Genomic DNA, 15,468 nt, shown 5'->3' with positions numbered 1-15,468 from the left:
GGGGCAGACTCAGTGAGTGCCCAAACCCCACTGAAGCAAGTCTTACCCCATAAGGGTGTCTCCAGCACAGAAGTTCTTCCATTAGACACAACTGATCCTCACAGCCAATTGGCCTGGACGTCAATTCCTCCCAATGATACCAACAACAATCAAGGTTAAACTACAGCAAGACTGTGCACACTGCCCACAAAGGGGTGCACCAAGAATGTCCACCTCACATAACTGGAGAAGCTGAGCCATTCGGCCACATAGGACACCTAGCACACAAAGCTGCTCTATCAACACAGGGGAGCAGCCAAAATGTGAGACAAAGAAACAGGTCACAATGAAAGAAATGGAGAAAAGCAAATTACTAGATATAAAGTTCAAAACCACTGTTATAAGTTTACTCAAGAATCCTCTAGAAACCCCTGAGAAATTTAGTGAGATCCTCAAGGATATGAAAAAGGACCAATTAGAAATTAAGCATACACTGACTGAAATAAAGAATAATATACAGAGATCCAACAACAGACTAGAGGATCCCAACAATCAAGTCAATTATTTGAAATATGAAGAAGCAAAAAACACCCAACCAGAAAAGCAAAAAGAAGAAAGAATCAAAACATATGAAGACAGTGTAAGGAGCCTCTGGGACAACTTCAAGCGTACCAATATCTGATTATGAGGGTTCCAGAAAAAGAGAGAGAGAGCAAGATACTGAAAGCCTATTTGAAGAAATAATGGGGGGAAAAAAAACTTCCCCTACCTAGTGAAAGAAATAAGACTTACAAGTCCAGGAATCACAGAAAACCCCAAACAAGAGGAATCCAAAGGGGACCACACCAAGACACATCATAATTAAAATGCCAAGAACAAAACACAAAGAAAGAATCTTATAAGCAGCAAGAAAAAAACAGTTAGTTATATACAAGGGAGCAGCCTTACAACTATCAGCTGATTTCTCAACAGAAACTATGCAGGCCAGACAGGAGTGGCAAGAAATATTCAAAGTGATGAATAGCAAGAACCTACAACCAAGATTACTCTACCCAGCAAAGGTATCATTCAGAATTGAAGGTCAGATAAAGAGCTTCACAGATAAGAAAAAGCTAAAGGAGTTCATCAATGTCAAGCCAATATTATATGAAATGCTGAAGGGTATTTTTTAAGAAGAGGAAGAAGAATAAAAAAAGACAAAAACTGTGAACAACAAAGTGACAACACACACACACACACACACACACACACACACACACACACACACATACATACATATATATATATATATATATATATATATATATATATGTGAATCTAAAAGTCAAGTGAATAAAAAGTCTGATAAACATAATAAACTGGTGAATATAATAGGATCTGGACATAGAAAGGGAGTGGACTGACAATTCTCGGGAGGAAGGGGAGTGGGGGTGTGGGAAGAGACTGGACAAAAATCATAAACCCATGGATGAGGACAGTGGGGGGGGGGCGCATAAGGGCAGAGGGTGGGGTGGGAACCAGGTAGAGGGGAGCTATGGGGGGGAAAAAGAGGAGAACTGTAATAATCTGAACAATAAAGATTTATTAGTAAAGATAAATAAAAATAAAATGTAAAATATTTCTACCTGTGTTCCTGGACTGAAGAAACTCCAAGGAGGCTAGTTGCTAGGAAGAGGAAGCTGTGTGTTGCTATGTGACATCATTGCCCAGTGCCCACAGCCACCATTTCTGAGCTGGACTGAGCCTTGGGCCGCTTTGTGCACCATGGGGTCTTGGCAGCATTGGCTGTGATTTGGTGGAGTGTCGCTCTGGGGTGGTGGCGGGGCCTGTGTCCCACCTGGGGGAAGCCGAGTGTTGGTTTGTTGGTATCAGGTCTGTGGTGCCATTTGTTTATAAATGACCAGGGCACATAATGGCAGCTCTTGTATTGAGCATCTGTCCCCTGGTGATTAGTGCATGTCATAGTGACCTGTTGAATGGTAGGAGGGCCACTTAGCATATTAGCCTTTTATATGTATAGATTAGCCACCTTGTTATGGGACTTTAAGCTCCTGGAGGCAAATATACAGACTGAAAACCCTATCCTACCCTCTCCCTTTATACTCTCAGCTGCACATAGTTATTTTCTCTCACCCCTTACAGGAAAAGGGGGAGCAGGTATTTTTCCAGGGCATGAAACCTGCTGCTCACTCCATATTGCTGGCAATATTAAATAAATGCTAAAAATGATTCAACCTTGTCTCTGCTTTTGACTCATAAAAATGAAAACTACACCTAAGCATCATGGACCTAGGAAACAACAATTTCTTTTGGTACCATGTTGTGTCCAGCACCAAATGTTATCACAGTGCCTAATAAATTGCTTATTAGATAAGCCAAGTTTTGCCATGCTGGGGTGGGAATCCATGTAGTCTACCTGGGTAAACTTGTATTAATAGACACTAACTATAAAATTGTGTTACATGCTCTGATAGTGGAAAATCAACATGCTATAGGAATTCTCAGGACCTAACATAAACCAGTGTTATGAATTGGATCATAACCTCCAAAATTCATATGTTGAAATCCTAATCCCCAGTACTTCAGAATGTGACTATATTTGGAGATGGGACTTTACAGAGGCAATTAAGTTAAAACAAGGCTCTTAGGGTGGGCCTTACTCAATCTGTATGTTGTCGTTATAAGAAAAGAATATTAGGAGACACAGATAGACACTAGGGTTGCCAGCTATAGAGGAATGAATATGTGAAGAGGCAGCAAGAAAGGGACCATCTGCAAACCATGGAGAGAGGCATCTGAGGAAATCAATCCTGCCAACACCTTGATCTCAGACTTTCAACCTCCAGAACTAAGATAATAAATTTCTGTTGTTTAAGCCAACTAATTTGTGGTATTTTGCTCTGGCAGGTCTAGTAAACTAATGCACCAGGAATTAGGGGAAGCCTTCTACAGAAAGGATGGCCAGACTAAGAGAACAAAAGGAAAGACATTCCTGAAAGAGAGAATAGCACACGTGAAGGCTGAGGGATGAGTGAGGCCATGATGCCTTCTGGGGGCTTGAAAGAAGCATGGCTGGGGCAAAATGAGTAGGTGGGGAGAGCAATGGAGGGGAGGGGTCATGGACACCACTTGTATTTTTGGCTGTTCAACAGCTTACTAGCCTTTGTACTTGGGAGGATCCCCAAAATGGTAGGGGAAAGTTTAGCGAAGCACATTTCTAATGTCAAGATGGCAGGTGGTAAGTGAATGGCAGGTATCAAGGTATCAAGATGGCAGATGCCTACAGCAGCAGACTAAGTAGAGTGACCAACTGTCCTGGTTAGCCTGGGATTTTCCTTTTTGGACAAGTGAAAATATCACATGATGGGATCTCCCTGAGTCAAAATTTCAAACTTCATATGTCAAATTTTGTAAAGGTGTTAACAGCATAGATACTTTTACACTTTAAAATGTTGAATTTCATGCCAAATAAAGAGTATTTGTGAGAAGTTTTAATTCATTACTTTATTTTGAAGAAAAGTGCTGCTGAATACTTTGGGAAGCTTCATGGTGAGCATGCTCCATCTCAAGCTACTTGTGAATACTGGTCTAAATTTTAAAAGTGATAAAATCGATGTGAAAGACAAAGAACATCCAGGTCAAACAAAAAAGTTTGAAGACCAACAATTACAAGCATTATTGGATGAAGATGCATGCCAAACTCAAAAACAACTTGCAGAAAGATTAAACGTTGCTCAAAAAACAATTTCCAATCGTTTACATGCAATGGGAAAATTTTTAAAGGAAGGAAAATGGGTGCCACATCAAACTGAACAGAAGACAAATGGAAAAACAAAAAGTTATCAGTAAAATGTTACTTCAATGGCACAAAAGAAAAGGTTTTTTTGTTTTGTTTTGTTTTGTTTTTGCATCAAATTCTTGCTGGTGATGAAAAGTGGATTTATTTTGAGAATCCCAAGTGCACAGAATCATAGGTTGATCCAGGTCAACCATCAACATTAACTGCAAGGCCAACTCACTTCGGAAAGAAGACAATGCTCTGCGTTTGGTGAGATCAGGAAGGTATGGTGTATTATGAGCTTCTAAAACCAGATGAAACTGTTAATACTGATCACTACCGACAACAAATAATCAATCTGAACCATGCTTTGATCGTGAAACAACCAGAATGTTCCAAAGACACGGCAAAGTAATTTTGCTTCATAACGTACCATCACACACTTTAAAACCAGTTAAAGACACCTTAAAAGATCTTGCCTGGGAAGTGTTAACCCACCCGCTGTATTCACCAGAACTTGCTCCTTCAGATTATCACTTGTTCCAATCAATGGCACACGCACTTTCTGAGCAGCACTTCAAAATGTACAAAGAAGTGGAAAATTGGGTCTCTGAATGGTTTGCCTCAAAACAAGACAAGTTCTATTGTTACGGTATCCACAACTTACCTGAAAGATGGGGGAAATGTGTAGCTAGCAATGGACTTTACTTTGAATAAAGCACTTTTGATGTTTCTCTTGAAATTGTCGTGTTTTCTTTGATTACAAAATCTGCATTAGTAACTGGCACACTTGGTATAAATACCCAAATGGCCCTTGGCAGAAAGAAGGTTCCTCAGCCCTGTGCTAGGGGGACAGAGAGAGGAGGCAGGCTAGATTAAACTACTGATGAATGACGAACAACTGAGACCTTCAAGAATACTAAATCCTAAGCCCCAATATAGAAAAGCAGACTGAACATGCCCATCCTCCACCACTGAATGAATGTCCACAAGGTCCACTAGCCCCTGGTCACCAGCCCCTGCAGATAACCTATAGCTGTTGTCAATAGCTGACCACGAATCGAGGGAATATTGCATCTCTTGCCAGAACCACTAAGCCCCTCTTTCATGCTATTACAGAATTCTATTAGAACCATGTGTCCAAACCCTTCAGAGGCTGTCAGGCTACATCCCCACCCTCTCACAGCCCTGTTTTTTCCTTAGTCACCACCCAGAGCATGTATTCCAGTCAGCAGGCTGGTCTCACCCTTCCTAAAGCCCCCTGGTTCCTAAGGCTTGGTTCTGGGCTCCCTTTCCTTGTGCCTCTACATCCCGCTCTCCTGCAGCAAGCTCACTCATCCCAGACTTCGAGGCCATAGATTTTAAGGACCAGTGAATACCAAATGTCTGTCTGCAGATGGAATCACTTCTCAGCTTTACATCTTTCTATGCAATCACCTTACTCAACACCTCTATTTGCCTATTTTATGGGTCTCTAAAACCCAATATGTTTAAAAATAAATGTATTTTCTCTCCCAAACCTGCTTCTTCTCTGGGTTCTTCATGTTAAACAAACAGCTCCAGCTTATGCCAAACTGGGTTTCATGTTTCTTTCAGCTTCCATTCATCACCACCTCTACACGTGGTGAATTACAGGCCCTGACACTTTGTTCAATAAGTAATTATTGAAAGCCACCTAGTTTTAGAAAGTTTTCTAGGCACTGGGGAAAGAGTCTAGAATGAAAAAGACAAAGTCTCTGTTCCCTGTGGAGCATATAGTAGGTCTTAGTAATACCAGCTGTGTGGCCCTACCATTTTGGTGATTTAGGGTGTGTTGCATAAACAGCACTGTCTTACAATATGTAAAATGACAGAGCCTTGGCCTGTTGATTGGAGTGCCATCCGTACACCAAAAGGTTGTGGATTTGATCCCTGGTTGGGGCGCATACAGGAGGCAACCAATCGATGTTTCTTTCTCTATATATCTCTCTCTTCCAAATAAATAAAACATATCCTCATATAAGGATAAAAAAGATAATACAAATGAAATAAAATGGAGAGATTAACCACTTTCTGGCAAGGAACTGCACCACACTTAAAGAGCAACCAAGCTTAAAGAAATTTGAATTTGTTTCCAATAAAAAAAATATTTTTGAGGGAATTAGGAGACCTAAAGAGATTAACAAAAATTGTTTCTATATATTGAAGTGCAGTGATGTGAAGGACTCTATAGTGTTCATTAATTAGAAAATACCTAGTGAACATCTGTATTGAGTTAGGCACTGTAGATAGATACTATCAAGAACTATATATGGCCGAGACCGGTTTGGCTCAATGGATAGAGCGTCGGCTTGGGGACTGAAGGGACCCGGGTTCGATTCCAAGCTAACACAGTTTCATGAACGATAATAGAAAGTACTGGGTCACCACCAGGAGCCTGAATATTCTATTCCCTTCAGTTCTCCCTGCCTCCCAAGTCCCATGGGGCTACTACACATACAATGGGTTTGTGTCACAATTGAGGAGCCACAAACTTAGAAAACCTCAATCTTTTATAATGAATAATAAGCCTAAATGCCTAGCCTTTGCCCCAGAGGGAGATGGTCTTGAATATACTGGACAGCCACAAACCTGCCTTATTCATTGGAAGGAGACAACTACCTCAACCTTCCAAAGCTTGTCCCTATTTAAACAGTCTTGAAAAATAGTTGTGTGTGTGTGTGTGTGTGTGTGTGTGTGTGTGTGTGAGAGAGAGAGAGAGAGAGAGAGAGAGAATTTTATTTTAAGGAATTGGCTCATGCAATTGTGGGGGCTGCAAAGTCCAAAATTGACAAGGCAGACTGGAGAGCCAGGGAAGAATTGATGGTGCCATTCAAATGTGGAGGCAACATTCCTTTTTCCTTTTGGGACATTAGTCTTTTCTCTGAATCCTTCAACTGATTGGATGAGGCCCACCTACAGTATGGAGGTAATCTGCTTTATTCAAAATATTTTTTTTTAACTGCTAATCCATCACACCTAACGAAATACCTTTACAGCATCAGCTGTAACGAAATACCTTTACAGCATCAGGTGTTTGAAAGAAAACTAGGTGCTATTAACTAGTCCAGCTGACATTAAATTAATCCAGTGGTCGGCAAACTCATTAGTTAGCAGAGCCAAATATCAATAGTACAATGATTGAAATTTCTTTTGAGGGCCAGATTTTTAACTTAAACTTCTTCTAAATAGACTTGCCCAGGCAGTGGTATTTTGTGGAAGAGCCACACTCAAGGGGCCAAAGAGCCGCATGTGTCTCGTGAGCTGCAGTTTGCCGACCACGTTATTAACCATCACAATAGTCCAGAACAAAAGCAAGAGACACTCATGAAGAACTGTATTACAACATGTACTTAATGTTTAAAACTTATAAATTCCTGTCTTTAGACTCCCCCTGCCCTCCCTCCATTTTAATTTTATTAAGCAATTATGAATTTAATCTCATTCATTTTGCATTTCTTAAGCTTTACTCTGAAGTTGGTTCTCCGTGCTGGGGACAGTTTCAGTCCTGCCTTTCCAGGCCCTCACCAGACCAGAGCGCGCGAAGGGCTCAGATGAAGGTGTGCGCAGAGTGCTTGGGGAACACGTAATGCAAACAGAAGAAAAGGCAAGAGAAGCTGAGCCCTCCCAGGCCCATAGATGTCTCCGGAGAGGAGTTTCATAGGGCGCCCAAATGCTGAGCACCCGGAAACGGGATTCAAAGGCTCACATATTCAGAGTGGTGGCTGGTAGTTCATAGTTACTGAGTGTCATTCTTTACTATTCTGTTTTCCGGCTGATTTCAGAAGAATTTACAAGACTTTAGCTTCCTTCCCTTCTCCCTGGAAGCAGCCCTCCAGGGCCCCTCCGGGTGCCCCTCCGCTCGTGCCCCGCCCCGTCCTCTTCCACCCCCGCCTCTCAGGCTCCGCCCCCTCCTCCCTTCCGGCCTCAGAGCGCCCGGCTCCCTCGGCCCAGCCCTGGCGCGGAGGACTGTGGGAGCGGCTTCCTTGGATACGCGCTTGGCAACGACCTGGCTCCCAGCTCAGCCTGCGCACGATCTTAGCTTCTCCAAATCTCCGCGTCGCTCGGACTCCGCTCCCGGCCGCTCCGCTCCCCTCATCCCGAGGTAGGAGAAGGGCTGGGGCCGGGCGCCGCGGGGCCGGCGCGGCTCTCCGCCTCCTGGGGGAGAGGGACTCGGGGCTGGCGTGGGGCCTCCTGTGGCCTCGGCCTGCCAGGCGGCATCTCCCTCCTGGGCCCGCCTGTCCGCCAGGAGCGCGGGCGCCCATTGCCATCAAGTTTGTGTGGCCGCCGGTCCCAAGTCATAGTCACGCCTGAATCAGGAAAGCTTGCAGCGAGAACACACCCCTTTAATGTCTGTGTGGTGTAAAGCTTGCGAAAAGTGGTTCCAGGAAAGGTGGAATTCCTGAGGTGTACAAGCACACAGCAATACGTTCTCACTCTCCCAAAGGTGAAAACATCCAAAGATTGGAAGGCTGTTTCCCCCAAATTGGTTCTAGGCCTAAAATCCCACTTTTTCTACAGGGTCGATGTCCTAGCTGTGAGCTTTAATAGGGACTACAGGGGGCCTGTTGGAAGAAGATTGTCCAGCATAGTCAGCAGAATATCATAAAAACAAATACCCTTCACATTTCAAACAAAGGTTTTGCTGGGATTTTTAAAAAAAGATATTTATTTTATTTTTCATTTTTAATTACGGTATTATATGTGTACATATCTTACCATTACTCCCCATCCCACTCCCATACATGCCCTCAACCCCCCAGTGTCTTGCATCCATTGGTTATGCTTGTATGCATGCATATAAGCCCTTCGGTTGATCTTTTATCTCCCTCACATCTCCCTAACCTTCCTGCTGTAATTTGACAGTCTGTTGCTTTATTTCTCTGTATCTTTTTGTTCATCAGTTTATAATGTTCTTTATTATCCATAAATGAGTGAAATCAGGTGGTATTTTTTTTTCATTGCCTGGCTTATTTCACTCAGCAGTTCTCCAGTTCCATCCAGGTCTCTGCAAATGGTAAGAATTCCTTCTTTTTTATGGCAGCATAGTATTCCATTGTGTAGATGTACCATAGTTTTCTGATCCAGCCATCTGCTGATAGGCACCTAGGCTGTTTCCAAACCTTGGCTATTGTAAATTGTGCTGCTATGAACATAGGGATGCATATATCTATCTGATTGGTGTTTCTAGTTTCTTAGGATATATTCCTAAGAGTGGGATTACTGAGTCAAATGGGAGTTCCATTTTCAGTTTTTTGAGGAAACTCCATACTGTTCTCCACAGTGGTTGCACCAGTCTGCATTCCCACCAGCAGGGCACGAGGGCTCCTTTTTCTCCGCAACCTCGCCAACACTTGTTGTTTGTTGATTCGTTGATGATAGCCATTCTGACAGGTATGAGATGGTACCCCATTGTTATTTTGATTTGCATCTCTCAGATAATTAGTGACTTTAAGCATGTTTTCATATGTCTCTTGGCCTTCCTTCTGTCTTCTTTCAAAAAGATTCTATTTAGGCCGAAACCGGTTTGGCTCAATGGATAGAGCGTTGGCTTGGGGACTGAAGGGTTCTGGGTTTGATTCCCGTCAAGGGCATGTACCTTGGTTGCGGGCACATCCCCGGTGGGGGGTGTGTGCAAGAGGCAGCTGATTGAGGACTCTCTCTCATCGATGTTTCTAACTCTCTATTTCTCCCTTCCTCTCTGTACAAAATCAATAAAATATATTAAAAAAAAAAGATTCTATGTAGGTCCGTTGCCCATTTTTTTTTTTTATTGGATCATTTGTCTCCCTTTTATTAAGTTGTATAAGCTGCCTGTAGATGTTGGAGATTAAACCTTTATCAGTGATAACATTTGCAAATATGTTCTCCCATACAGTGGGCTTTCTTGTTTTGTTGATGGTTTCTTTTGCTGTGCAAAAGCTTTTTATTTTGATGTAGTCCCATTTGTTTATTTTCTCTTTAGCTTGCATTGCCCTAGGAGCAGTATCAGTGAAGAAGTTCTATAGAACTCTCTTTCACGGCCCGCGTAGAAAGAGTTCCAATTCAGGGTTCAGCTTCTGGAGAAGGGCCGCACACAAATGAAAAGAGACTTGAAGAAATTCAATTTGGCGATTTGGGGGGCCAGGCGGTAGTCCGACTCTAGTGGGAGAACTACTCCTGCTCTGGCCCTGCCATCCCCTTTTATTGAGGCTTTGGGGAACATATCTTAAGCAATATAAACAGAAACTTACATATAGCCCTTAGGCAGGAAATAACAGAAACTTGTAGATTCTGCTTCAGCTAACAAAATCTCAACTAAAGGTTAGAGCAATTAAGGTTTTTGACCAGCCTTCCTGGCTTCCTGTCAATATCTCTTTTTCAGTGAAACTGATTTGGTTTCCAGCAAAGTTCTTTTGGCATATGTCTGAGATTTTGCTGCTTGTGGATTCCTCTAGTATTTTTATGGTTTCCCGTCTTACATTTAAGACCTTTATCCATTTAAAGTTTATTTTTTGTGTGTGATATAAGTTGGTGATCTAGTTTCATTTTTTTGCATGTATCTGTTCAATTTTCCCAACACCATTTATTGAAGAGATTGTCTTGACTCCATTGTATGTTTGTGCCTCCTTTGTCAAATATTAATTGAGCATAGTGGTTTGTGTCGATATCAGGATTCTTAATTCTATTCCATTGGTCTATATGTCTGTAGATTGCTTTGGGTAGTATGGACATTTTAATGATGTTGATTCTACCAATCCATGAACATGGTATGTTCTTCCATATGTTTATGTCTTCCTCTATCTCTTTTTTCAGTGTCCTGTAGCTTTCCGCATATAGGTCTTTTATCTCCTTGGTTAAGTTTATTCATAGGTATCTTAATTTTTTTGGTGCGATGGTAAATAGGATTGCTTTTTTAGTCTTTATGTAAGTTCATTATTGGTGTATAGAAATGCCATAGATTTCTTGGCATTAATTTTGTATCCTGCTACATTACCGAATTGATTTAATTAAATCTGTTAGTTTTTTGATGGAGTCTTTTAGTTTTTTTATGTACAATATCATGTCATCTGCAAATAAGAACAGCTTTACTTCTTTTCCAATTTGGATGCCTTTTATTTCTTCTTGTCGGATCGCAATGACTGATACTTACAGTATTATGTCAAACAGGAGTGAGAGTGGGCATCCCTGTCTTGTTCCTCTTCTTAGGGAAAATGGTTTTAGTTTTTGCCCATTGAGTATAATATTTGCTGTGGATTTATCATATATACCTTTTATTATGTTGAGGTATGATCCTTCTATTCCAACCTTGTTGAGAGTTTTTATCAGGAAAAGGTGTTGGATTTTGTCAAATGCTTTTTCTGCATCGATTGATATCACTATGTGATTTTTATCTCTCAATTTGTTTATGTGATATATATCGTATATTGATTTGTAGATATTGTACCATCCTTGCATCCCTGGGATAAATCCCACTTGGTCATGGTGTATGATCTTTTTTTTTTTTTTTTTGAATATATTTTATTGATTTTTTACAGAGAGGAAGAGAGAGGGATAGAGAGTTAGAAACATCGATGAGAGAGAGTCATCGATCAGCTGCCTCTTGCACACCCCCTACTGGGGATATGCCCGCAACTGCCCTTGACCGGAATCGAACCCGGGACCTTTCAGTCCCCAAGCCGACGCTCTATCCCACATGTGTCAAACACAAGGCCCGCGGGCCAAATCCAGCCCGCCAGGCCTTGCAATGTGGCCCGCACCGCGCTGTCATCACTGCACTCCGCTGTCAGTTTATGACATTGTCAGTTTATGACTGTTCAGTAAACCATTCGGCCCGCGATTTAGGCTGGATTTTAGATTTTGGCCCCTTCTCTGATTGAGTTCGACACCCCTACTCTATCCACTGAGTCAAACTGCTTTCGGATGATCTTTCTGATGTACTGCTGGATCTGATTTGCTAAAATTTTGTTGAGGATTTTGGCATCTTTGTTCATGAGCCTGTAATTCTCTTTCATTGTGTTGTCTTTATCTGTTTTTGGTGTTAGGGTGATGCTGGCTTCATAGAAGGTGCTTGGAAGTGTTCTTCCTCTTGAATTTTTTGGAATAGTCTGAGGAGGATAGGTTTTAGTTCTTTCTTGAATGTTTAGTAAAACTCCCCTGTGAAGCCATCTGGCCATGGGCTTTTGTTTGCTGGAGGCTTTTTGATGACTACTTCAATTTCTTTCATAGTTATTGGCCTATTGAGCTGTTTAGATTCTTCCTGATTGAGTTTTGGAAGGTTATATTTTTCTAGGAATATGTCCATTTCCTCCAGGTTGTCTAGTGTGTTGGAATAAAGTTGTTCGTAGTAGTTTGTTTTTTTTTAAACAATCCTTTGTATTTCTGTGGGGCCTGTTATTATTTCACCTCTTTCATTTCTGATTTTGTTTATTTGGGTCCTCTCTCTCTGCTTCTTGGTGAGCCTGGCTAGAGGTTCATCAATCTTATTTATCCTTTCAAAGAACCAGCTCTGGGTTTTGTTGATATTTTGTTTTGTTTCTTTGGTCTTTATGTCATTTATTTCCGCTCTGATCTTTATTATTTCCTTCCTTCTGCTTACACTGGGCTATCCTTGTTGCTTTCTTTCTAACTCTGGTGAGTTGTAGATTTAGGTAGTTTATTACAATTTTTTGTTTTGTTTTTTGCAGTAGCTTGTAGAGCTATGAACTTCCCTCTCAAGATGGCTTTTGCTGTGTCCCATAGATTTTGGGTTGTTGTGTTTTCATTGCCATGATGTTTTTTTTTTCCTCCTTGATCTCTCAGGTAACCCAGTCATTGTTTAATAGCATCCTGTTTAGTCTCCGTGTGTTTGATTTCTTTGGATTGTTTTTATTATAGTTGATTTACAGTTTTATGCCACTGTGGTCTGAGAAGATGCTTGATATGATTTCGATCTTCTTGAATTTGAAGAGACTTTGCCTATGTCCCAGCATATGGTCTGTCTTTGAAAATGACCTATGTGCACTTGAGAAGAATGTATATTCTGTGGCTTTGGGTTGAAATGTTCCGAAGATGTCAATTCTATCTGGTCTAGTGAGTCATTTAGGATTGATGTTTTTTTGCTAAGTTTATGTGTAGAGGATTTTTCCAATGGAAATAGTGGAGTATTAAAGTCTCCTATTATGATTGTATTGCTGTTAATTTCTCCCTTGATATCCTCCAGGAGTTTTTTTTAATTTTTATTTATTTTTATTTTATTTTTTATGTATTTGGGTGCTCCTGTATTAGGTGCATATATATTTACCAGAGTTATGTCTTCTTGTTGGATTGCTCCCTTTAGTATTATGAAGTATCCTTCCTTATCTCTTGTTATGTCCTTTGCTTTGAGATCTAATTTTTCAGATTTAAGTATTGCTACCCTAGCTTTTTTTTTTTTTTTGCATTTCCATTCATTTGGAAAACCTTTTTCCATCCCTTCACCCTCAGTCTCTGTGCGTCTTTTTTTTCCTGAAGTGAGTTTCTTTAGACAGCGGTTATATAGGTCTTGTTTTCTTATCCAATTCGTTAGTCTGTGTCTTTTGATTGGGGCATTTAATCCATTTACATTTAAAGTAATTATTGATAGGAACTTATTTATTTATTTATTTTTGCAATTTTTATTCTTTACAGCTGTATTCCTTCTTCACTTCATATATATATTTTACAGCAGACCCTTTAGCATTTCTTGCATTGTTGGTTTGATGGTGATAAATTCCCTTAGTCCTTTTTTTGTCGGTGAAGCTCCTGATTTCACCTTCAATTTTGATTGATAGCTTGCTGGGTACAGTATTCTTGGATACAGAACCTTCCTTTGCATGATTTTGTATATTTCATTCCATTCCCTTCTTGCCTAATGAGTTTCTGTTGAGAAATCAGTTGCTAGTCTGATGGGGGTTCCTTTGTATGTAACTTTCTGTCTCTCTCTGGCCGCTTTTAAGACTCTTACTTTGTTGTTGGTGTTTGCCAATTCAATTATAATGTGCCTTGGTGTTGGTGTTTTGGGGTTCATTTTGCTTGGGACTCTGTGAGCTTCTTGGATTTGTGTGGGTTTTTTGTTCCCTGTATCGGGGAAAGTTTTCTGACATTATTTCTTCAAACAGATTTTCTATTCCTTGTTCAGTTTCCTCTCCTTCTGTGACCCCTATTATGTGGATGTTTTGTTTAGTGTTGTCCCAAAGTTCCCTTAGGCTCTCCTCCTGCTTTTTAATTTTTTTTTTTTTTCCCTAGAAGCTGCTCTAATTGGGTATTTCCCCCCACCTAGTCTTCTAGTTCAATGATGCGGTCCCCTGCTTCTTCTAATCTACTCTTGATGCTTTCTATTGAGTTCTTTAAAGCAATGAATTCGTTTTTCATTTCTTCTTGGCTTGTCTTCATTTTCTCTAGGTACTTGCTCATATTGTCGAATTTGTCTTCCATTCTTTTCAGCCATTTTATGACCATTTCTCTGAATTCTTCTCTGACATGTTGCCTGCCTCTATTTTGTTTACTTCCTTTTATGGTGATGCCTGCTTTTCTTTCATATGCAGGCTGTTTCTTTGTCTCCCTATGGTCTCTCTTCTCCTAATGTCTGGTAATGTAGTTCTCTTTCTCCTTAACCTGGTGAAATCTGATTTTTTGTGGAGGGGTGTAGCGCTCCTCTGAATCCAAATGTTTGCGCTTAGTGGGGACCGGTGTTCTAGGGCTCACAGCTGTTCAGTGGTTGCCTCAATTGTAGCTTTTAAAGCTTGTGACAAGATCCACTTTCCCCTTCAAGATGGCACAGTCTCCATGTCTGAGCCGGGCATTCTGAGAGGGAACCCAGCAGCAGTGGGGGCTGCCCAGTCAGGAGAACCCTGTCCAGCAGTCCCCGCCTTCTCCTGGAGTTTAGCTGTCCCTTAACTCACCAACAAATACTCCCCGTGAAACCCTTAGCTGTTCTTTCTTTCTTTCTACTCCAGGACAAGGCTCGGGACCCGACTGTCTATTCTGCCAACATTTTTCTATCCTGCCATTTGGTTTTACATTGAGGGGGCATTCCCCCACCCAGGTCATTTCAACATGCATTATCAGATTATAATGTTCTTTATTATCCGTAAATGAGTGAAATCATGTGGTATTTTTCTTTCATTGCCTGGCTTATTTCACTTAACATAATGCTCTCTAGGTCCATCCATCCTGTTGCAAATGGTAAGAATTCCTTCTTTTTATAGCAGCTTAGTATTCCATCATGTAGATGTACCATAGTTTTCTGATCCAGCCATCTGCTGATAGGCATTTAGGGTGTTTCCAAATCCTAGCTATGGTAATTGTGCTGCTATGAACATAAGGGTACATATATTCTTTCTGATTAGTGTTTCTAGTTTCTTGAGATATATTCTTAGAAATTGGGATTACTAGGTGAAATGGGAGTTCCATTTTTAGTTTTTTGAGGAAACGCCATATTCTTTTCCACAGTGGCTGCACCAGTCTGCATTCCCACCAGCAGTGCACAAGGATTCCTTTTTCTTCACATCCTCGCCAACACTTGTCGTTTGTTGATTTGTTGATGATAGCCATTCTGACAGATGTGAGATGGTACCGCATTGTTGTTTTGATTTGCATCTCTCAGATAATTAGTGACTTTGAGCATGTTTTCATATGTCTCTCGGCCTTCCTTCTGTCTTCTTTTGAAGATTCTATTTAGGTCCGGTGCCCATTTTTTTTATTGGATCATTTGT

At 41.0% G+C, this 15,468-nt stretch overlaps 1 protein-coding gene across 11 annotated transcripts in view; it reads left to right on the top strand.

Moving 5' to 3' along the window:
• Nucleotides 1-7,705: 7,705 nt before the first annotated feature.
• Nucleotides 7,706-15,468, top strand: part of IFT88 (intraflagellar transport 88) — a 172,175-nt gene continuing 164,412 nt past the window's right edge. For 3 of the 11 annotated variants that reach the window (XM_084878568.1, XM_084878569.1, XM_084878567.1), the window contains exons 1-2: nt 7,721-7,880; nt 8,759-8,792. In XM_084878568.1, the coding sequence (XP_084734694.1) occupies nt 8,790-8,792 (3 nt within the window). In that variant the 5' untranslated portion in view covers nt 7,721-7,880; nt 8,759-8,789. Of the gene's footprint in view, nt 7,881-8,758; nt 8,793-15,468 lie in introns of all 11 variants that reach the window. The other 8 variants (XM_084878563.1, XM_084878566.1, XM_084878561.1 and 5 more) reach the window with 5 other exon arrangements.

Source organism: Pipistrellus hanaki (genome assembly GCF_964339955.1).
Source record: "Pipistrellus hanaki genome assembly, chromosome: 3".
NCBI classification, from domain to species: Eukaryota; Metazoa; Chordata; class Mammalia; order Chiroptera; family Vespertilionidae; genus Pipistrellus; species Pipistrellus hanaki.
This window is presented reverse-complemented; position numbering and strand designations above follow the sequence as displayed.